This window comes from Melopsittacus undulatus, chromosome 2 (genome assembly GCF_012275295.1).
Source record: "Melopsittacus undulatus isolate bMelUnd1 chromosome 2, bMelUnd1.mat.Z, whole genome shotgun sequence".
Taxonomy (NCBI): domain Eukaryota; kingdom Metazoa; phylum Chordata; class Aves; order Psittaciformes; family Psittaculidae; genus Melopsittacus; species Melopsittacus undulatus.
In genome coordinates, this window is record NC_047528.1 from 115,520,833 (window position 1) to 115,545,050 (window position 24,218).

Genomic DNA, 24,218 nt, shown 5'->3' on the forward strand with positions numbered 1-24,218 from the left:
GTATATTTCCATATATAAGCATTTGTGTGAGGGTGCAGCTGAAGCCTAAGAAGCTATGTGATAAAGAGAAACAACTTGCATTAATGGGGATGGAACATCTACTTTGACATCTGGGAACATTTATAAACTTTTGTTGTGTTTACCCTATGTTGAAAACAACTATGAGAGTTACAAAGTGACAGCTGATTGTAGGTTTGAATTTATTTGCAAACTTACTTTACAAAATCAAGTAAATTACAGCAATTGTTTAAAGCTATTAACTACACTTATCACTGGCAGACTGCTTGTGGTTTAATTCAATGATGACAATATATTCCACCTTGGAAAAAAAAGAAGTGCTAATATATTCAAACTAAGGGTTATCCAAGGCTCTATCTTTGAGTACCTCTGTCGATTTGCAAATCAATCACATCTACGTTTCTGCCCACAAACAAGCGGTCCTTCCTCCTCCTGCGCTCCAGGCGAGTCCTCTTGAGGAGGCAGTTATCCCGCTCGCCTGCCCGCTCCAACTGCAGTGCAAACTGCCTCGACCCGCTCTGTTTGCCCACTCTGCTCCCTGGGCAGGTTTTTAACCCCTCAGGGCTGGGGCCGCTCCTCCTGGCTCCGGCCCCGGTGAGTCAGCTCCTCGGGTGAGCTGAGCTGAGCTCCTGGGCAAGTCCTGTGAGGACTTGAGGCTCCCTCCTCAGCGGCTCTTGTCGCTCTGGGGTGAGGCTCCTGGGCCCTGATCTCCCCCAGCTCCGGTGCTGCAGGTGCTCTCTCTCAAGGCACTCACTTCAGCAACTGACCGAGAGTGAACCAACGCCATCAACCAGTCTGAAGTGCTTCTAACGCGGACGAACGGGGCTGGATTGCAGCAGCACCGACATTTTACACGCCCGTCGGTCCGAGCCCATCGGTTTGGTTACCGGTACCGGACCCGTGAGGATCCCTCCCACCCTCCTCAAGCCCCGCCCCCCGAAGCAAGATGGCGGCCGCGGTCCCCACCCGTCCTGCCCCGCGGGACCGGGGCCCCTCCCGTTCCGTGGGTGGTGACCTCAAGATGGCGGCGGCAGCGGGAGATCCGAGTTGTGTTCTCCGTTAGCGCTGCTTGGAGCGGGGCTGCGGCGCCATGGATGCCTCAGGCTGCATGAAGTCCCTGCTCCGGGCAGCCAGGCAGTATCGGGCTGCCCCGACGGCTGCCAACGCGGCGCTGCTGCAGCGCAGCCTGGAGGTGTGGGGAGCGGAGCGGGGGGTGCTGGTGCGGCCGGGAACATGGCGGTGGCCGTGCTGCCACCTGGGGTATGGGGGCTGCGGGTCTGTGCTCGGGGCCCGGCCTCGGCTGTCTCCGTCTCGCCGTCACCGGCTGGGGGAGGCCGTCGGACAGAGGAGACGTTTCAGTGTTGAGCAGTGTTTCTGGACCAGTGCTGTGCTCTTCTTTACACCGTTGTGGGGTGGGTTTGTGTCAGTGTGCTTGCATGTGCATCAGCTGAGCGTGTAACGGGCCCTATGAGTGACTTGCACTTGCCTCCTCCTCCATCCCCTGTTTCTGACCCTCGAGGATCATTCATTTTCACCCCTTGTATCTGGGGTTTGCTGGTTTAATGGAACGTGTAATCAGAAGTGTTTGTTGCTCAGGGGAGGCCTGTCCGTCTGGCAGATCTCCAAGTAGGCACGCTCGATACGGTGAGAGATGGGCACACTGAGCTGCTTGATCTGCAAGGGACCTTTGTCAAATACAGATTGGTTTTGTAATTGCTAAAGCACTAATGTACGAGTTAGTGTTCAGCCTAAATTTTTCTTTGTATCCGTTTAAGAGATAAATCCATGGGATGTGCAACAACAATATTATGCTGCTCTGACAGGAAAGGGTAATTGCTTTCTGCCTGTACTGATGTACAGGTATATAATGTTCAGCATCTTCTATAGGCTTCCTTGAACTCCCATTTTTTCATCTCGAGCCCAGAGTGGTCCCAAAGCAGCACTGCCTGTTGCTGCTGATCCTTCCTGCAGAGCAGCACCTTTGGGTTCCTGTCCGCATCGTTAGAAAGCAGGCTGCTGGGCTGAGCTGAGGGCTGCTTACAGAATGTCTGCAATCTGTTTGGTTGTTCTTTCACAATTAATAATCCTTGTGTTCTGTCGATGATAAAGCACATGTAGGAAGAATGACCTGGTATTAATTCTGTTGAATGTGAGCAGAAATACAGGTGTTGCTCTGCTACAGCTGTGAGATTAGAAAGGATGCTGTTACTGTGAATGCTGTAAGCAAGCAAACCAAAGAAGCCCCAATGTGTTATGAATGATCACAATGAAAACTTGCTGTTTTCCAAAAGTACTGAGAGCACATCCACAACAAGGAAACGGGATTTTTTTCAGGCTTCTTCCCTCCTTCCCCTTTCCCACAAATGTGAGTGCAAATGTTCTGTTAGAGTACATTTACATTCTGAGCCTGGCAAATAGGGCAAAGTGTATTTAATACAGCTGTGTTTTGGCTTCTGTGTTAAATACTTTGCTGCAGTTGAGTAATGAAGGTTGGTTTTCTCCTTTCCTTTCCAGGTTATCTCTGGACTGAAGCTTACACGATTGTTTGCTTCAAATCAGATTCTGCCAAGTGAATATCTCAGTTGCCTAGTAGAACTCCTTGAGGATGCTCATGTAAGCCCATCTCTAACCTTGTCTGTGGTTACGTTGCTGTCCCAGCTAGGTAAGGTTTGCATCTAAACTTTTAATCTTTGATGTGGGAAAGGAAAGACGAGATGGGTGCTGATTCTGTGGTGTGGGTGATGAACCTGGACAAAGTCTAAGGTGTGAAAGATGAAGTGGTTTTCATTTTAGTGGAGCGCTTGGCTGAGCCGCATGAATGTGTGCACAAGGCCAGATAAGATGATATATGGCCATGAGAAGCAGATTTGAAGTCAGCACTGAAACAACAATGATGCTTAAATACTCCCTTTTTCTTTTAAATGAAGTGACAAAACCTGCCCAGGGGGATGCAGAGATGGAGAGAAGCCCTATTACATCAAGAGCTGTCATCTCTTTAGTTTCCCTCTCTCATTGGAGTATTTGCTGGGCTGCAGTTTGGGGTCTCCAATGGCCTGGGCCTGTATGCATCAAGTTTCCCAATTACAAAATAGGTTCTGCTGCCTCTTGCTTGTTTCTGCTTAGACTGGTAGCCAATGCACCAGTTGCTTTTGCTGTTAGATAGGTGATTTGTGTTGGTTTTAATAATTCTTAAATTCCAGCTGTAGACAATGAGACCAGAGAAACTCTTCAAGATACCTACAATCTGACCAGCGTGCTGGCACGAGTGGTTCATCTAAGTTCCACTAATCTTAGCGACCCAGTCTTATTACAGGTAACAAGAACTAATGCTTAATTATAATTGACTATAATTATGTGGTGTGCATTATACTGTATGCATATTATAACTCTTCCAAAGTGCTGTCTGTGATAATGTGTTGAGGGAGAGTTAATCTTAGCTGTGTGTTTTATTTGTTGTATGAGGCTAGTATAACAGGATTATAAGACTGCATAGATTTCCTTGTATTCAGTCTTTAATCCTGCTTGTGTTTCTCACCTGCTTAAATTTAAAGAAAACCAAAACCCAACCAACAAACCACAAAGAACAACCAACTAAAGAAAAGCTACCCCATATTTTGAATTACTTCAAGAAATCACTGCTTGAGGGCTTGGAAGGTTACTTTCAGTTGAGGTATTTAGTTATTTCTCCTAATGTTTGTAACAGAAGCATGGACACTGATCATCTTTGTCATGTCATTGTGAAGGCATGAAAGAAGCTGTTCAAGGCCAGGTTGGATGGGGCTTTGAGCAGACAAATCTAGTTGAGGGTGTCCCTGCCTGTGGCAGGGGGTTAGAACTGGATGAACTTTTAGGTCCCTTCCAACCCAAGTCAATCTATGATTCTCCATTAACTTCATATGAATGCAGTTGTGGGCTGAAAGAATGCTGAAGGGAGGACTTTACTACCACTGGATCTGTTTGCAGTCTACAGCAAACCTGTTTTCCTGTAAACATACTCTCTGTTAGAGGTTGCAAGGTACTTGTTGGATTTTGGTGGTACTTGTAGATCTTCCAATAGGGAAAAGCCCCTTTCTCACTGACAGAATGGAGAATTTGCTAATGAGGCAATGGGGAGAACTGAATGGACTTAAGGTAACTTCTCTGTCAAAATAAAATCATATTTATCTGTTTGGGCTTTTACTGAGTGGATCAGTGTGGTAGGACATTATTCATTGTGCTTGCAGTAGTTTATGTAATTGTTATGTTAACATTAGAGAGTCTGAAAATCAGTTTAGTGGTGGTGTCTTGTTCTTTGTTCTTTTGGTTTCAGCTTTGTAACTTGTAGCATTCTTCAGTGATATGCTATAGAAAAGACATATGTATCTTTTTGTTTCCTCAGAGTATTCAGTTGCTGCAGAAGCTAACCTACAATGTTCCTGTCTTTTCCGCTGGTGCCAACATCGATGAACTGATTTCATTCCTAATGCAGCATGTGTAAGTGTGTACTTGGTTGTCTTTTCTTCTGGGAAGTAGCTACGTTTCCAAACTCTCCAAAGGCCAGTAGCATATTGCACTAAGCTGGGCTCCAGGAGAAGCTGTGGCATTTTTGTTCTGAATTCTTTGAAACCCATGCTGTTACAGATTGCCATCTGCAGTGATTTTGGAGCTTTGGGTGACTGGATATTCATTTGCCTTGTAGCCCATCCCACGCCTTTAGGAGCAGGGAGCTGACAAAGAGAAAAGCCAAAAGAAAATTCCTGCCTGTCATTAGGAGTGAACTTGTTAGATGAATACAAATGTTGTGCACATGTACTCATGAAAGGTCTAATGACTGTTAACACGTGCAATAAGTTATCTTTGATAGGATTGATCTCTGGTACTGGGGTTTGGGGTTTTTTCAGAGGTACTCCATTAAAAACTGCTCACACTGTGGTGACTGCAGTTAGAGTTTTGCTTTGCTTGGTGGGACGGTATCTAATTAAAAAACCAAACAAAAACCCAAACCCAAACATCCTCCATACCCTCTGCCCCTCGTGCTCCAACTTCTTGTAATTAAATTCTGGATGCTTTAATAAATACATGTTTTCTTTTTTAAACTCCTGGACGTTGAAGTCAACACACTGAAGATGAGTTAACGATGCCCTGTTTGGGCCTCCTGGCAAATCTCTGTCGTCACAACTTGTCTGTTCAAACTCGGATCAAATCTTTGGTGAGAGTTTTGCTTTTGTGGCGTGATCGTCTGGCTTGAGTGCAACAGACTTGACTCTGGGAATTACCTTTGTATTTCTTAGGCACCCTTTTTTGTGGCAGTAATAACCCTGGCCTGCTTGTTCTGCAGTGCTGGTGTTTGTGTCTCACATGTTTGAGGGAATAACCAGTAGCTCAGGAAACTGGGTGTTTTTTCTTTCTCCCCATTGCTGTGTCACAGCACTAGCCTGTGTTATGTGTTCGGTGTCTGCAGCTGTTCTCTGTGAATGAAAGCTGAATTTAAAATTCAAGCATTCTTCCTTAGAAGAAATAAATGTTGTTAACATAGAAAGACTGTGCTTGGATTTTATTTTTCCATAAGCTGGGTTGGTAATTTTGGCCAAGAAAGGGATTTGCCTTTTAAAAGACATTAAAACACCACTGATCTTGATAAGCAGAGATAATGAGTACTGTTCTCTGAGCAGAGAAGGGACAGGGCTCAGTTTGCAGTGGTGATTTGCTATTGGAGATTTCAGTACAACTGCTTAATTTCAGTAAAATTAAAATAATGATGGAATTTCTTCCTTGGATGGTTTTGTTGTTTTGCTTGGGCTTGGTTTTTGTTTGTTTTTTTGTATGTTTGCTTATTTTCATTATGAAAGTTCAAAAGATAATTTAGTCCTTGACATCAACACCAGTATTGTGCAGTATAAGACTAACATGCATTTCCTAGAGAACTGTTATGGTTCTCGTATGTTTCTTGTATTGTTCATTATTTGTATGGCTTATTTTTAAGGATGTGCAGTCTGTGAGTTTGGTATTTTTATAGAACAGAATTAAGTTTGTAATGCCTGTGTTTCTCCTTCTTGCTTTAGAATCATGTGAAGAATTTCTATCGCACCTTAATAAGCTTCCTAGCCCATAGTAGTTTGACTATGGTTGTGTTTGCACTTTCCCTGTTGTCAAGCCTTACTTTAAATGAAGAAGTAGGAGAAAAAGTAAGTAATGCTTTGAATCTGTTATATTCTTAATTTGTAGGTAAAGCTAATGCTCACACTGGCCAAATAAGCTTCTAATTCCAGCTAGTTTTACTAAAAGCCTAGGCAAAGTAAGTACATACCTGTAGATAACTTTCTTCTTCCTTTCAGCTCTTCCATGCTCGAAATATCCATCAGACATTTCAGTTAATATTCAATATTGTTGTAAATGGAGATGGTACCCTAACAAGAAAATACTCTGTCGACCTATTCATGGATCTTCTGAAGAACCCCAAAGTTGCCGATTATCTTAGCAGGTATGGCTTAACTTCCTTAAAGTACAAGGTATTTCTCCTAAGCTCTTGATCAGTTTCTTTGTGCTATTTGTATTTTGAACCAAACCCTGGAAAAAAAGTCCCTAGATGCTTTTTGAATGTTACTAGTTGATAATAACAGCTGTATATGAAACTGAAAGCTTCTTGTGTTACTGGTTTCACATGCATGTGTCAATGAATGTGGTTTTTTATTATCCCTTAAGGAGTATTTAATAGTGTGGTCAGTAATTTGTCTGGACAGTATTGGTGGTCAGACATCTTGGTGAGGAGCTATTTTGCCTGTTGCAGGTCTATATTGTCTCAAAGTTGAATAGTATGGTTGAAGCTGTAAGAATTTTACTGAAGGGTGTTAAAGCTGTAGAGAGCTTGACTAGTTTTGCAAATTGAGCTAGCAGATTTCAGTGACTGAATTTTGATCTAAATGTGATAGTAAAAATATCTGGAAAATCTTGGCTTATTTTAGGGAATTTTCTTTCTTTCTTAGGATATTTTTAAAGCTATGTTTATTTTAAGTAGAAGTTACATTATCAAAACTGTCACTGTAGTTGAAGTGTTCAGGAGTGAGGAGAGGAGCAGGGCACTTGCATTCGTCACTTGGTACAAATGTCTGGGGGTAACAAAGCTCCCTTTAATTTTTCTTTCCTCCTTTGTGCATGCTGTAGGTACGAGCACTTTACCTCATGCCTTGGTCAAGTATTAGATCTTCTTCATGGAAGGGATCCCAATTCATCATCTAAGGTATTTACACTTTTCCAATTTAAGTCTAAGAGGGTGCAACTCCGAATCGAGTTCTACTTCTGCCTACATAAGTAGGCTCCTTGTGTACAAGGATTGATAATGAAATATATTGACTTTGGGATTCTTAAATGACCTATAGTATACACCAGATTTCTATACTCTAGTTATTCTCAAGGCTGTCAGGCTGGATGTGTAGCCAGATTGTGTCTGCTTTCAGTTAGCAAACCTAAAGGCAAAAAGGCAACATGAACACCTTTTGTGCTTTGGCTGTTAGGAAATTTTGGGATTGACCACAAGTGCAGTGTGTACCTTAGTTCACCTGCTAAAGCTTGAATTAATACTACTAGCTCTCTGATCAGGGAACAGTGATGCTCACTTCCAAGACTTATTCATACATTCTCGCATATTAGTTGAACAAATTGATGCCACATTTCGTTAAGCAGTTAACTGTTGTATTCAACTTTGACTCACTATCACTTTGCATAAATGAAATATTGGCTTTCTGTTGCTAAAGACTAAAATATTAAACATTGTGAAAATATTTGGGCTAAATACATCTGTGAAACAACTCTGAAGCTTTTCCTAGGAATGTGTTTCACATCACAATAAATAATAAATGCTAGGGTTTCTATATATGTGATATTGTTGTTGATTTATCAAGACACTGGCAAGGAGCCTTCGAGGGTGCTTTCCTCTTCCTCCCCAAGTATGCACATGTGCATCTGTTCATGGCTTAGAGTATTTTCCCTTCCACAGTTTTCTTCATTCTGAGTGTGTGTGCATTTCTACTGCTTACTGGATACCAGCAGTCATGCTTTTTACAGAAGAAGGGAAAGCAATACACTGAATGCTGTCACAAGCCTTCACCAGTCTAATGGACTGTGTTCTGTTGCTGACTTAAAAGACAAGATGTCCGTTCTTTGGATAACTTTTAAAGTGCTAAAAGGCGCTGCATAGAATTTGTATATCTTTCTAGACCTGTGCTATGGGAGTTACAATCCCTGTGTAAGTACTTGATTTCAAAGCGTTTAAACTCTCATTCACTTCACACAGATCTTCGAGCTCCTGCTTGTCTTCTGTTCTGTGCTAGAACTGCGTCATGTCCTGCGGCAGGCAATACTGGAACCATCTGGCTTGCCAGTCTCTGGAAATACCAGACTTGTAACTCGCTCAAAGACTTTTGAACCATCTGTTGCATTGGTGCACTTGTCTAACCAACCATTGGAAGGCTCCGAAGACTCTTCTGTTCTAGCATTGCAGCTATTCAAAGAGATTTTTGAGGTACCAAGACTGATAATTCAGCTTAAAGAGCTTGTTAGCAGCTATATTTTTAATTGATTTTTAAGCAACTGTTAGCATTTTACTTGAAAAATAGCATGTAAAAATATATCCTAAATAAAATTCTTCCTGTTCTAGAATTCCATACTTGGTAAAACAACTTTTCTTTTAAAGACATGCTGTAGTTTAGGGAAATATGCCAGTGTTGAAAATTAAGTGAAAGATGCGGTAGTTTGTGAAGTCATGAGGTAGATGCTAGCAAAGCTATCAAACAGTTGCTTACTAAGGCTTGAAGCAGTGTGGAAGTTTCTGCTGTTTCTCATTGAACTCCCTCCTCAAGTACATTACTGATCCGCAGTCTTAAACCTGAACTAGCAAGAGGCTGGGAGAGCAAGAAGGCACCTGAGGGAGGAGAGGGCAGAGTAGGCTTGGCTTCCTTGCTGGGTAGTGTTAAAAGTTGCCATAAAATGTCTTTACTGCAGGATGTTATTAATAGTGGGAACAGTGCCTCAGCCGAGCATTTTGTGGATCTTTTGCTGCCTGCTCTTCTGGATCATCTTCAGATGCCAGAGCAGATTGTGGATGAGCTATTAGTGAAGAAGTGTGAAAGAATGGCCAAGGCTATTGATGTCCTGATGAATATCCTTTTTGTGTGCCTATCGACTGTTAATTTATTCCTGACCATAATCTGCTCTTAATATAGTAGACAAAATGTCTATCTTGGGTGACTTTAATATCTTTTAATGGCAATAACTGCCCTAATTTTAGTTAGGACTGTCATCTTGAGAGACCTTAAGTAGCTTTGTAATTGCTAAGAAATTATTTTGTAATATACTGGTGCAGGATGAAATTTAGATCAATGAAATAAGGAAAAATAATGTGATGTGACACAATTTTGCACTCCTCTTGGAGTCCTCAGTGTCCACAGTGTCACGTAGTGAGGAGAACATGACTGCATCTAAGCTGAGTTCTGTGAAGAAGTCTCTTTGCTAGTTCACTCCTAGATAACCTGTTCTTGTATTGGGGATTGATTGTTGACTGCTTTTGCTCATCTTTATGCCACTCATTTTACTGTTGTTTCCTTAGCTGTTTGTGTCCAAATGAGTGTTTTTGATTGATAAGTGAAGCTTACTTGGTTTGTCAGTTAAACATGACTTAAGTGGTTTATGTATTTGGGTTATAAAAACGCTTTTGGAGGCTCTTGTGCTTTGATACACCAGCTTTTGTGTCCTCTTTTATTAGGAAATACTGCCTTTTGCGCCAACACCTAGGCATAAGTGTGAAATTTGTTCTTAACTCAGTCTACTGCTTTGTAGAGATGACTTGCTGAAAATGCATGCCTCGAAGGTACTGACTGCCAGCCAATGCACGTCTCTAATAGAGCACCAGTTTACCTATAGTGGGATCGATCCTGGTTTTGGGACAAAAGTAGGAGACTCTAAAATGTGGTGAGCACACAAGTTTATATAAAATCTAACCTAGTAAGACTCTTTGTGACATTGTTTACTCTGGCTTATATCAGCAGTGTTCTAAAATGTGCAATAGCATAAACAGAAGGTGTAACTCAGTCATGGCAATACGGTAGAACTTCTGAAATTGGTGTAACTCCTTATATTGGGGGAAAAAAACCCTAAAACAGACAACCAAACATAAAGACTTACTTTAGGGTGTTTACCTTTTTTATTACTCTTTTTGAAGGTCAGTTTCACTGTAATGAATATGATGATGTGAGGTCAAGATGGTTGAAACAGACAATAGAATCCTTCATCCCAGAACCTTTGGTTAACTTGATAATGGTCTCTAAACTGGACGGTAGACAGATTGGAGATCTGAAGCCTGAATTATATGATAAGGTAACAATATTATTTATTTGCGTATTATGTTTCTGCATTTTGCTGCTTTTTTTTTCTTCCTATGCTGCTCTCTCTTTAATTCTTTGCCCTCTCCCCCACTCCCCAAATATCTGACCTATCAAAGGGAACCAATGTCACATACAGGAGGATTTGCAAAGCCTCAGGAATTACCTTACGAAGTATGTTGTGCATTTAATCAAATGTTACCCATTTGGCTGTGGTAGTGTATTCTGAAGACCTTGTAGCTATGTTCTTCCAATGGTGTGTAATTATGAAGAAGGAGCAAGCGAGTGAGAGCTATTCAGATAGATGGTACATCTTAAGCAGTAATTTTTTATTTCCCCTGAGTAGCCTCATAAAAACATTTCAAAATAGTAATTAGATAATTTCTGCCTCTAAAACCCAAGAAAATTACAAGGGTATTTTAAGTGAAAAAGTATGTTGAGTAGATAGTTTTGGCATACAGTGTTCAGAAAGTGAATATCTTGTGAATTGTCTTGTTTGCTCTTATTTGTTGTATAGGTACTAGTTGATGCTCCTTGTTCAAATGACAGAAGTTGGCTATTCTCTTCTGATATTCAGCAAGTGACACTTAGGCTAATACAGAGGAAATAGCTGGAATTGCAGAGATGATAACTGATAAGGTGAGAAGTTCAAAGGAAACTTGTTAAGGAGCTTTTCTTAATAAAAATTACACGGGAGTAAGATTTGTCATATTTAATAATCAAAATCAGGTTTCACTGTGTGAAAAGAATGTGCAGGTTATGTTGCTGCAATGCTGGTTGGAATAAACAGCTGATCTAGGTTAATGTGAATATGGGAATTTGTATGGGGTAGTATAAGCAGTGAAGCTTAGGTCCTAAATCTTCTAAACATCTAAACCAAAACATTTTTCTACAGTCCTCAACTCTCATATATATCCATTTTCAGATGACTCGTAACAGTTTGGTACCATATCGAAGTATTTGTGGTGGACACAGCTAAAATGGTTGCAGATACATTCCTCAGCTGAAACAAAAACGTGCATATGATTTTTAATAGCATTAGTTTTAACATTTATCTGTGAAAGTAGTCTATAAACCTGGCAAGCTGGATATTCTTCCCTAAACCCCCTTTGTTGTTGTTCCTGTTGTATTACAGAATTGTCCCTCACAGTTCCTTATCACCCCTTTTTGATAACTGAGCTGTAATTCAGGATTTAACGAGTGGCCAACCATCATTAAGTGATGCTGGTCATTAGCTAATGTTGCTTCAGAATATGCTTTCTGGGCTATTTATAAGAAGAGATTGAGTCCACTGTTGCACATCCATACTCGTTCCTTGAATTTAATGCCCGTTTGACTGTTTGTAGCACAGAAAGACTACTGGTCATCACTGGTAAGGCAAAAAAGCAGAAGAATGTGGGGTTTGGTGGGGAAGAGAAGATTGTTTGTTTTTCAAGCGCATCTACCCAGTAATCCAAATCAAGGTTGTCATGTGTTACACTTTTTAATGATACCAGCCATAGGCTGACATTTGTGAAGCATTTCAAACCCTACAGTTTTTGTCATTGGGCAAAAAAAAGTGGTTTCTAGACTTGAATGTTTCTTCAAAAGTAACATTCATGCCTGAAGTCCATCTGTCAAGGCAAATTGAGGGAAAAATAACATATTATAAGAGAGAGAAAGAAAGTTTTTATGGAAACTTCCCATTGCAGCAGTTCAAGATAGTTTTGCATGACTTTCCGTTGAAAAAGGCCTAGCGGAAGCCTATGATTTATAACAGGAATATGAGTATCTTATTGCAGTAATGCATCATGTCACCCATTTCCTTTGAAGAAATCAATCACATTTAAAACACTGACCTGTTTCAGTTTTCCCTTTTCAATATTTGACATATAAAATCCAATTTGTGAACCCCTACCAAAAGAGAGCATATATCATGCAGAGAAATTTGGAGGATTTGCATAAATCACTCCAGAGTGTAATCCTGAAGTTCAGAACTCGTGACAGCAGGAACCTTGTTTTTTAAAACAGGAGAATTTCTGTCAACCCAAATAAGATTTAATTGAATTATTCCTAAATCAAGAAGAGAACTTTGCTTCCATTTGAAGTAGCATTTACTGTAGCAACAGCAATGGCAATTAGATTGGTAAGGACAAAATACTTTTGATACGTAAATTGGAGTAAAAGAATGGTAATTTCAATTTCATTGCTCAACGTAGGTCCAAGTAGTTCTGTCTATTGACCAATCTATTGTTATGTGCACTGGATTTTTTTTCTTGTTTTGGGGTTTTTTTGAGCATATGTAATAAATGACGAAGTTCAAGAGTTGGAGATTACAACCGTTATTGAGTAAAATATTTGACATCTGCTTAGTTAATGTTATAGCTATCCACTGCATTTTTATTGTTCCTTTTATCTGATCTTTTATGATGAATGAACTTTCAATACTAAAGACATCTCAGATCCCTTGTGAAAAGGAAAAAGGAAATGGTAAAATGAGACCAGGAAAGATGTAGCTGTACTGCATCTTATGTGAGTCAGCTCATGCAGAGCTACCTCTGGTTTATCTCTTCAGATTACCTGGTACTTTGTGCTTGGTGGGTGTTTCTCATCTTGTTTCCTTTATCTGTAAACCAAAAAAGAAGCATAAAGCCAGATCACAGCAATTTTGTTCAGGGTAGTGTAAGAAATACTATGTAATTTGAATATGAAGCTTACAAGTATAAGGACCAAGCATTATTTCAGTTTAGCAGTTTTGGATATAAGGGAGAAATTCTTTACTGTTAGGGCGGTGAGGCACTGGAATGGGTTGCCCAGGGAGTTTGTGAATACTCCATCCCTGGCAGTGTTCAAGGTCAGGTTGGATGAAGCCTTGGGTGATATGGTTTAGTGTGAGGTGTCCCTGGCCATGGGAGGGGGGTTGGAACTGGATGATCTTAAGGTCCTTTCCAACCCTGACTATTCTATGATTCTATTAAGTATAAGGATAACACAGACATGAGAAGAATGAAATGCAAAGGGGAGTTGTGTTTTCATTTTCTATCAAGTGGCACTCAGCCCAAAACTTGAGATTCCTTCTTTCTTAATTGAGAGGAAGTGAAGGAAGGAAAAGTATTTCTTGCAATACAATGTAATTTGTTAAGTACGTAGAGGCTTCAGAGAATGAAGAGCTGGGACGAGTGTTGAAAGTGATGCAGTGATCTTTCTACTTCAGTCTGAACAAAATCTGAAATGTAAATAAGTGTCAGAAATGCTGAACATCAGATTTTATAAGCAGTGGGGGCACCATTGATTTGAAGGAAATTGAGACTGTAATGATTGTTAATACCAGAACCAAAGCATCCCTGCTGAGTGCTATAATCCAAGAACACATTGCAAATCTTGTTATTATTTGGGTTGTTCATGCAGAAAACAAATTGCGAAGTAAGGAAGGAATGTTCATTTCCTGATACTGAATGCCAGCACAAAATAGAGCAGTTCCTGTAAGTGAATTTACCAGTGTTATCAGTTCTTAGATAGAAATTAAATTTTGGGTTAAGCTGGAGTGCATAACAACTTAGTGGTGAAGCTATTATGGATGTTGTGATTATTCCAGTTACTGCCTTTGGAAGAAACTGTGGTAGGGTTTAGCTGAAACTAAATCCAACAGGACACAGTTTAGAAAGTGCAGCAAAGGCTTTTAGACTACTGCAACTTTTCTCTCCACGTCTCTTGGTAGTTAAATAGTTCTAGTTGGTGTAATAGAGTTCTGGTCCACAGGATCGCAGACTAAAAGATACATATTGACTGAATTTCCTTTTTCACCTCTCTCTCCCTAGTAGTTATCTTACAGGGAGATTGTTTTGAATACATAAGACATGCACATGCGAAATCAAGAGGTTTGGGGGATTCCAGGGTGCATGAGAGGTTTGAAGTGTGCTTTTGGCAGCAAGATAAGTCACACAAAATGCTTATTTTCTTAGTTGTTCTCCTTTGAGTTGTATGTATTGTCTTTCATCCAAACTTGGGATGAAGCATTAAACATGACTTGAGAAAACCAGAAAAGCCTTTATGCTTCCTAGTTATGGAAATGTTTCGATACCTCTTTTGCTTATGATTTTTAAGGAACTATTCCTGGTTCTGTATAACAGACAAACCTCCTCTTACAAACCTTCTGCAGCTGACATAGCCAGATAAAATGAAAGTTTCCCTCTGTACAAGGAACTATTTTGCTTTGGATATCCATCAGAACAGGGCATTTGAAATTGGTGATCTTTTTTGAAGTCAAGGTTTCTAGAAATTTTGAGGTTATTGTTTTTACTTTCTCATTGCATAGTTTAGGCTGGTAGCAGGGTTGTGCTCATGCTTATACTTGGAAGGAAAAAGAAGAATGAAAACCTCAACTCAAATATTCTGAACCTGTTTTTTTTTTAGTTAAAGGGTACTTAAACCATGAGTTAATGCTGTGTAAGTAACCAGGTGTTGTGCAAATGGCTTCATGAAACTGTTGATCTGTATTTGTCTTCCCACAACAGAGACTGCTGATCATGCAGCCACTTTGCATAGTGGCTTACCAGTCTGCACACATGGGCTGTAAGATGGAGTTGCCTGTTCCTTTTAAGTCATCATGTACAACTGGCAACCCTAAGTCTCTATAGGCTAATCTACATGCTAGAGGACCAGCTTTATTTTCTCCAGTCCAAACCTTTGAAAGTGTGCCTTGCCTTACTTAGAATAAATGTTCAAGGTTGTGATGAAAACGTAGGCCACAGATACAGCAAACCTCACATTACAAGCTTCTCTTTTTTTTCTGTGGTATGTGAAAATTAATGGTGTGGTTTCATAGAATACATATAGTTGTAGTTTATTTGTTGAGAAAGTCTTTTTCACATTGTGTGTAGTAAATAGTGTGATTTACTGGAAAAAGTCCTGGTACTTCTCCTCCCACATTGTGTCACTTCTGTGTTTTAATTGACATTTAGTTTTCTACATGTACCTATAATAGGAATTGCATGCTCTTAATTGTGGGGGTTTGTGTTGCTATAGTGTGAAGGTAAAATCTCTTTTTGTAAATGTACTCTCATAGAAGATGGTACCACTGTACTATTTCTGCTTTGTTTAAGACAAAAGCCTTTATAGCACATGAGCATGTAATGATGAAGTACAAAGGAAGATACTTGCAATTAGCTTGTTCTGTCCAGTCAAAGCAATCCAGTTTTGTTTGTGATTTGCTACTGACAAAACAGATTATCAGCCTTTAATATTCCTTGTAAAGGTAAGGAGATCCAGTGTCTTGAAACCTTACAAAAAGTTACTGTCATAGAAGTTGCCTGAGTTTTAGTGTTGGGCATTACAGAGGATGACAAGGCTGAATGTTGTGGGGCAAGGAGAGGCACAGGAAGAGTTCCTCCAGAAATCCAGCAGCTGACTTGTGCCACAGATTTCTGGTTTGGGATGTCCTGGGCTCTCTGGGTGAAATTCAGGGGTGGTTTGAAGTGACCTTAGGGAATTCTGAATCATGGTTCCTAGGTGGAGAGAGAGGTGAGTTGGGGAAAGAAAAGAAGTGGATGCTGTTTTCTGTGGAGAAGGGAAAGAAAGCACATAGGAAAGTGGGCAAAACCATGATGAGGATTGCTTCATCATCCTGCTTTAGCTCTTTCCCTGGAATTTTTCTCTTTGCTCCTCTGTAGCTGCCTATGTAATCCACTTGTTATCCATAACCATATAGTCTATTAGCTTATCTGGGAATTCTTTAGAATTGCAACTGCTGGACCAACACATCTGTAGGTTGTGTGGATGATTCCTTCTTTAACCACTTTCTACCTTAGAAATGAGCTGTTAAACAGTTTCAGGTTTTAAGTACTGCCTACTTCCATAAGTTTTTGGTAGTGCCCTGGGAGTAATTTATGGATCAAGTCCCTTTTGATATGTTTCAAAACAAAGTGTATTGAATTAATAAATAACTTGAATTAATAAATGCACAAATAACCAAGTAAGATAGCCAGCAGCTAGGCAGTTGTTTTGAGATTATGGATTTGCATTCAAACACACATTTTACTTAAACTCCACTTTCAGTCCTTTCGATGTATATGTGTGTTTTATAAGCTGTAAGGAAAAAAACACTAAAGCTGTATGTGAAAGTCTGTAGTAGGCTTCAAAGGTGTCTTGTTCTCCCTTCTGTGGCTGAAAAGGTCCTGCTTGGGCTATATATGTTTTTCTTCTTGTAGACAGTGAATTTAAGTTGGGAAGAGGGATGGAGCTCTGTAAGTGTGTAAGGTAAGAAAGTAATCCTGGGGTGACTAAAGTGATGGGAGGATTGAAGGTTTGTCACAGTGGGTTACCTCTGGCTGCTGAGGCTAGCCATCTAGGAACAACCTTACTGTTGGTGATACTGAGCATGCAGGAAACCCAGCACATGAGTGTGCAAGGCAGCTGCAGTGTTGGGAATGGGAGCAAAATTCTTGAGCAGTTGCACGTGTGGCTCTTGAATCTGAGAGTAAGGAAGTAAACCACTCAGTTACCATTACTGAGGACTGCAGTTCTAGGTAATGCAAAGGATGTCTCCTAGCCCTGTCTTAACAGGATGAGTATTTCAGAAGTCAGCCATGCCTTAGAGGAGAAAGCTCAATAATGTTAAACTGAAGGTTTGGTCGTTGCTTTAGAAGAATTTAAAATGATTTGCTAAACCCATGTTACTTATCAGAATTTTGGGGACAGATTTTGGCTAGAGCTGAACAGGTTGGGGTTGGGGTTTGTGGTGTTTGGTTATTGGGGTTTTTTTGGTGGCTACGTCTACTTTTATTTATAGCTCAATCTAATGCCAAAAATAAGCAGTTCACTTAAGGTTTTTCCTATTGTTACCATGCTATTCTGAACTGTAATGTCTTTCCACAGTAGCAAAGCTTGCTTTAGAGAGGAATAGAGGGAGTACATGCTTTGGATATGGAGAGAATGTTGGAACTAGTGTCTCTGTCACCTGTGCACTTCTGTCACCACCTGTCACAAAGTATGATAATAATGGTATTTTGACAGAGGAGGGATTTCCTTATCATTTTGAGTTGGTTTGGAGAAATAAAAGGAAAACCTTTAACATGCAGGCCATGTATGACCATGATTTAGAGGGACTCTTGTGAGAGGAAGAAGCAAATGTGTGATATGTATAGTCAATAAAAAGGATAGGATTGAGGGTGAAAGCAAATACATCCTGACAGGCTTTGTCTCTTGAATAGCTGATTAAAGGGTTGGCTGTTTTTATTCTGATCAGATATTATCTTGCATATTGAGCAGAAATACATCTCAGTTGCCAAAAGATGGCACTGTTGAAGTATTGTATTCTTTTTATAATTGCCCTAAAATGTATATAATCGTTTTACTTTAATAGTGATAATGGTTGAATGATTAACATAATTAATGCTGACCCTTCCTATGGCACGCAACATAAACCCAAGCATAGGAAGAATAGGCTGGACATGCAGGTGCTAGCTATAGTATGAAATATATATTTATTGCCTTGCCTATTTTTAAAAGGATGTTTGAGACACCAGGACTTTTAGAATGAACAAAATGTCAGCCTTTCATGTTTCATTTTCTCTAAGTTCAAATATCCTCTTTTTTGGGTTGTGTCTAACTAAATTTAGTTGATGTCAGGGTTTCTTGGGTTTTGAGTCGTCATGTGCCACTAGAATGGTGTTTTTCCCCATAGATATGAAATAAAAATACTGTTGTGTTTTCCCCGAATTTATTATCTCTTCCATTGTTAGATTTCAAGGAAATCTTGAGAAATAAACTAATATTGGCTTTTATAAGACCAATATTCTTTAAAAACCTTATCCAGTGCTCCTGTAAGTAAGAGGGGTTAGGGCAGACCCTGCAAAAATATAAAGTATTTATAATTGGTTTTTTTCAACCTCAGTTTAGAATGAGGAGGGGAGCAATCTGCATGTGTTAAATCGTTTTAGATTACTTCCTGAATGGGAGTGGACATGAACCACCTTCTTGTTTGGATTGCAGAGGTGCCTTGTGCTAATGTGCTGGAAGGATTTGAGTGTGGATAGGGTGTCTGTAAAGCCATAAGGTCAGTAGTTCAAAGCAAGTGTGGAGAAGCATCAGGTGAATATCTGTAGAATGATGTGCCAGTGATCCTCAGTCTATCCTGCAGTTATGTAATTACTTCTTTTGCATACTGTTTTATAGCATCTCCTGGAAGAACTACCTATGGAGATCTTGTACACAGTCTTACCTGGTAAATAGGACATGTTAATGGATTGTTGTGCATCTCAGTCCTTTTCTGCTGTGCCTCGACTATCTTGTGATCCCTTAAGTCTATAACCTCACACTTCTGCATGTGGAGTAGCATAACAGCCTGTAGCATAAAAGCTTGAGTTACACATATCAGCTGCCAGCAGTGGTGCTGCTTCTTTGGGGTCTTGATTGCAAGTACTAAGGGGTTATCATGTTACTAGAGCAAAAACGGTTGTAGGGAAAGATGAACAAGTTATGAGGCTTCGAGGAAAAGTCTCCTGTGCTTTTAATATGTGTTCTTACATTTCTCTATATGAATCTTGAAACTTTGCAGTATTAAGTGCCTGCAACATGTAAAATTCATTATGGTAAATGTATCTAGCTGAATTTAACGTTATGGAATCAAGTATAACTAGGTTTATATTGAGACTGAAAGTTCTAGTTCTTTAATAAACATTGTACCACTGGAAAGAAAAATAGCTGCAGATTAATTATATTGAAGTGATGTATTTTATTTTTAAACATTGTATTGTAATAAGAGGAAGGTGAGGAAATATTTTAGGGTCTCTTGCCCTAGCATCCTGTAAGTCATTCTAGGTTTGGAGCCCATTTTTGGATGTTACAAAGTACCTTATAATAGGCCTTATAATATAGTACCTTATAATATAATTCCTTCGGCTAAGAGTTGAGCTTTAAGTAAGAATTTGGGGGATAATCAAGATGCCCTGATGCAAAATTGATCTTGCATTCTGGACCATGGAGTCATTATAGGTAGTAGTGGGTTGTGCTAGATGCCTGCAACTTATACTCTTGCTCCAACCTATCCCTTGGATAAGCTTGTTTTCATCCATTGTTTATGAAGGAAAACCAGTTTGTCAAATTTATTTGGACAGATTCTGTTATGAATGAATCCTCTGTCATGCTGATGATGAGGGGATCAAACTCCCTGAATCTGCTTAGCCCAGCACAGTATCACCCTTGTGACTTTGAGCCCAGCTCTTCTTCACTTTGAATTTTGCAGCTCAGTGCAGGTTTATCAAAAGCCAAGCACAGCTTAATCAGGGATGGCGTGTGGTTGACTTTGAACACAGGCACTGAAACAACTGTTGCTGAACTTGACAAGATAGGATAGATACATTGATTAACCTTGCAGTGTAAAGTAATCCTCCTTAGATAGTTTAATTCACCACTTGGGTTCAGAATAAAGATAATTGCACTGAACAGCCTGAACTTTCTGGGTCATGGGCCAGTGAAGATTCCCAGGCCAAGGAGGCTTAGAATAGGGGGGTTTGATGTGAGATTTTGGGGATTTCACTGTGCTGCCCCAGTGACTCAGCTGTCAGAGCATGGTGCCTTTGAAAGTGTTGTCTTAAGTGGTTGTTACTCTTGTATATGGTAAGAAAAGGACACATAGTGAATGTCCAGGCTTTTAATTCTGCTATATCAGTGATTATATTTTAATACTTGCTTTAGCAATGTCTACTTCTTTGGTGTATACCTTTTGCCTTTTCCACTTTTACATGATAAAAATACTTTCTTACTTGTTTCATGTAGTATCTCTCTTATGGGTAAGAAAGCAGTTGCTGTTATCTGCTTCTATGAGTCAAGTTACCCGATATGCTAAAAGTACTTCTTGACTGTATTGCAAAAGCATTTTCACACTTCCAAGCCAACTAGCTGCTCTCATGGCTCAGCATTCCTGTATGCATGGAAAACGTATAGCTGCAGGGGATATTCTATGAAAATCACTAAAGAAGGTGGTTTCTAATGATACTGGGCAGATCAGCTCAACTTTGAGAACACATTTAGACTTCGGTCCTGGTTCTCTTTGAGTTCTAATGTGAAAGCTAAAAAGCAAGCGACATGGGGAAAAAATGCTTTTATGTTTTCCAGAGCTGATATGAGGTCAAGGAGACAAGGAATCAGTACACAGTTCTCTTGCTGGCTTGTTAAATGGGCAGCTGCAGCCACAGCAGGACAGCTGCAGACAAGGAAGGCAGCTTAGAGAGACAGTGGAGACAGTTTCAGTCCTCCGGTCCAGTTACTATTGCTTTTGTAGCCTGCTAAGAAGTATATGTGTGTTGGGATACAGAGGGGAAGAAGCATGTAATATCTGGAGCTGGGCAGTTCAAATGCATGCTGGCAACTGCAGAACTTTAGGAAATAAGATCTGGAAGTGCTTCTGGAACGACACACGCTCTGGTTTGCTGTCTCAAGGTGGCAGTGTAATGTTGTATATCAGCCTGTGTCTAAAACATTCTTAAACATCTTCACAGACTCAAAATCTACTTAGAGGTTTGAGACAAGCTTGCAGGTTTGTGGTAGCTTTAGCTAATTTTGGAAGAATCCTAGAAGGAGTCCATAAAGCCCAGTTAAACTGAAGGTATTCAGATTGCCTAAATACTGTGTAATCTGTTCTTCACCTCTAACAGGCTGAACTTGAGCTGCTCACTCACTTCAGCTAAATGTGCTAGCCATCTGCTCGCAATCCAGCTTTTCACTGAAGACTGGTACAACAAAGGTGTTAAACACTGATTTTTCTTCTCTTCTGCTAACTAAAATTGGAGTGGTATAGACTGCAAGTAAAATACATACTTGGCTTGCTGATTAATGTAACCAAGACTCAGAAGAAATGGGCAAGGTAATTTGTACACTCCACAGAGAAACAAATTTGGTATAATACATAGGAGTTTTCACCTGGGAAAGTGAAGAGAAGTTGTGTTCTATCTGTCTGAAACAGTCATTTGTCCTGGTATTTCCTTCTTACTTTGGACAAGACTTTCAGACTAGCTTTGATCTGTGATCTGCTTTGATCCTGCTTCTGATGAGGCTTTTCTTTATCCTTTTCCTGAAAAGGCCAAATCCTGTTGAAAGGAGTTATCTCTTTCCCCCTGTATTTTCTCCTTTCGTTTCCCAATTGTTTTTGTTGAGATATCACCCTTGTCAAGTTCTCAGTTTGAGGAGCTACTGGTTTATTTTTCCCTTAGATTTATTTTTTTTTTCCCCTTTTTTTGAGAGGGGAAAACAATGATGCAGTATTATCAGTAATACTGACCAATCCAAGATTTATTCAAGTGTTTGGCCATACAGTGTGATTCTGTGTGTCATTGTACTTCACAAGTCCATGCTTCCAGTATCTGCCTTGCCCTCATGCACTTACTAAATTCCCAGTGACACAGCTTGCAGTCCCCTGAGCATGCACCTTGTTGTCTCTCTGCTATTTACAAGCTGAGTAACATGCATTCGCTTGATCAGGTTCTCTTGGTTTTTAAACAAAAGAAGTTTGATTGGGAACAGTTGTATTTTAATGTGATACTTGCTTTAATATGGTACTGGAAAACGGTAGTATCTGTTTTCCAGGAGTGGGGAGGTGATCTGTTGAGCTTACAATTCATTCTTTGAGTCACTGTGTCCCTGAATGCTTCCAAAATGTCTGATTAGAAGAGATTATGATAAGAGAGCATTTCTATAGCAAAATGAACTTTCTAGTGGAGCTTCCCCTTTCAGTTACGTGGTGGTACCAGAATTGGAGAAAGTTCTTCTGTGATGCAAGATCTTGGGATATTTCTCCTTACTCTATTAGGATTTGCAGTAGTTGAATATGGACTGCACATCTCGTTTCTGTACTATCATAGGTTGTATTTTGTCTGTCTGAAAATAGACCTTGCAGATCTGCTTTAATGGAAAGCAAGCAGTCTGCTTAAACTCGCTTTCAGTGACAAAGTGGAAAAAAACCCCTCTGTTCTGTCCATCCGTCCACCAGTCATGAAGCTTTTCGGGATACTTAAAATCTTAAGCCACTAGTTTTGCTTTTGTTTAGTCAAAATTTGTCAACAGGTTAATAGGTGAAAGGCAAATAAGAACGATAGTGTTATCTGATAAGTCATATTTCCTTAGGAAATCAGGTTGAAAAGCAGTGGCTCAGTGAAACCCATGAGTCCTCTTACCTGCAGTGTAAGTTGCAGCATTTGCAGAAAGTGGTTGTAAAGGTACAGCCCAGTGATGAAGTTCAGGCTACTGCTTCAACTGTGCATTCTGAGATCTGTTCACACAAGCAGCTAGCTGTCTGATTAGCACTTTTGATGTGGTGGAACCCATTTTGTATGCAGCTGGTTGCAGCATTTTCACAGTTGTGCTGTGCATATGAATGTCTGAAGTATATTCTGCAGCTCTGAATGGATGCTGCTTTCTACCTGTCACTGCTGTATATAAAATACCTTCAGTTAACTGAGACTACATTAATAAAGGGGAAAGCACAAATGTGTTGTGGGTAGTTTCCTAAACTGTCAATTATATACTGTAAAAACCAGTCATAGAATGAAAGAATGGCTAGGGATTGGAAAGGACTTTAAGATTATCTAGCTTCAACCCCCCTGCTGTGGGCAGGGACACCTCACACTAGATCCATGCCACCCAAGGCTTCATCCAGCCTGGCCTTGAACACTGCCAGGGATGGAGCATTTATCACTTCTTTTGGCAATGCGATGTTTGTCAGTCACTTATAGCCTATTTATAACTCTAGATTTATAAATGTTTAGATGTTCCCCCTCCCACCCATTGTTGTCCTAGGACCATGGCAAATTCTATTCTCAGCTGTACATCATCAGTATGTCACTTCTTATGTTAATCTGATTTTTTTTTTCCCATTATTTGCAGGTCTGCTATTAAAGCCTTGCGTCCTGGTGGATTGTTGGTCTATTCTACATGCACGCTCTCAAAGGCAGAAAACAGTGATGTAATAAACCTCATTCTGAACTCCTGCAGTAATGTTATGCCTATAGATATAAGTCAAATGGCCAAAGCTGTTTCTCATGAATTCAGTTTTCTCAGTGGTATGCAACAGCATGAAGTTCTGGTTCTCCCAGAGAAAGGGAGAGCATGGGGTCCAATGTACAGTAGCTAAATTAAGGAAAATGTAGTCCATCTGATGCCTGTTAGTTTTTTATAAGGGATATGTGATAAATGAACATTGATTTCTAATGTAATTTGTCTATATGAACATGTCCAAGGCCACTGAATTCAGAGCATTGTTGTTTTGTACCAACTCATGACTAATAAAAGGATAGCCAGACAGTTTAGCTAGAAATGCTGAATGTGTCTTCCAGTGTGGACCTGTGGGCCTTTGTGAAGTCCTTATGAAGTCAACAGAGCTTTGTATTAGTTTCAAGGTGCTGCTTTTAAATGGATTTGTGTTCAAGAACAGGAGCCTGATGCGGTGGGGTTTTGCCCTGGGCTTTGTGTTTTGCATTTGTGGTTTTTTAATTACTTGATTTTAATACATCATGTTTTAAAATAAATGGTTTCAATGGTCTGAAGTGGTGGAAATCCTGTATTCTCTCTCAAACACATCTAGAAACCTGGTTTTCTGTAAGAACTGATTTGTATGCGGAGTCTGTCATCTTAAGCGCTGACTATTCCAAGCACAGGTTTCATATTTGCTAAGTTGTTTACTGGTTAAAAACTGTCTTTTGCTTGCAGTTGCAAAGGTCAGCAGCTGTATTGACAACAGCTTTTTCTGTATTTTTTATATTTTTGAGCTTCTAAAAGTACATAAATTGATGAGTAAATTATGTTGAGATGTCCTTAAAACAGTGGATTTAGATGTGTTTAGCTTTGGTACTCATTTCATAGAATTTCGTGGCATAATGC

The 24,218-nt window shown here is 39.9% G+C and overlaps 1 protein-coding gene across 1 annotated transcript; it reads left to right on the plus strand.

Moving 5' to 3' along the window:
• Window positions 1–1,040: 1,040 nt before the first annotated feature.
• Window positions 1,041–23,884, plus strand: LOC115945989 (protein CIP2A homolog). The gene is made up of 14 exons (XM_034060229.1): window positions 1,041–1,210; window positions 2,533–2,680; window positions 3,219–3,331; window positions 4,397–4,491; window positions 5,110–5,206; window positions 6,060–6,182; window positions 6,333–6,478; window positions 7,159–7,234; window positions 8,288–8,515; window positions 8,995–9,151; window positions 9,819–9,960; window positions 10,211–10,365; window positions 10,888–11,009; window positions 23,226–23,884. The coding sequence occupies exons 1-12, from the start codon at window positions 1,109–1,111 to the stop codon at window positions 10,224–10,226; spliced, it is 1,443 nt and encodes a 480-aa protein (XP_033916120.1). The 5' UTR covers window positions 1,041–1,108; the 3' UTR covers window positions 10,227–10,365; window positions 10,888–11,009; window positions 23,226–23,884.
• Window positions 23,885–24,218: the final 334 nt, after the last annotated feature.

What these genes read in the sequence shown, in the direction of transcription:
- LOC115945989 (XM_034060229.1), top strand. Translation starts at nt 1,109, where the DNA reads ATGGATGCCTCAGGCTGCATGAAGTCCCTGCTCCGGGCAGCCAGGCAG. An exon ending in GCGACCCAGTCTTATTACAG is followed by an intron (nt 3,332 to 4,396) that starts GTAACAAGAACT and finishes TTGTTTCCTCAG; the next exon opens with AGTATTCAGTTGCTGCAGAA. An exon ending in AAACTCGGATCAAATCTTTG is followed by an intron (nt 5,207 to 6,059) that starts GTGAGAGTTTTG and finishes TTCTTGCTTTAG; the next exon opens with AATCATGTGAAGAATTTCTA.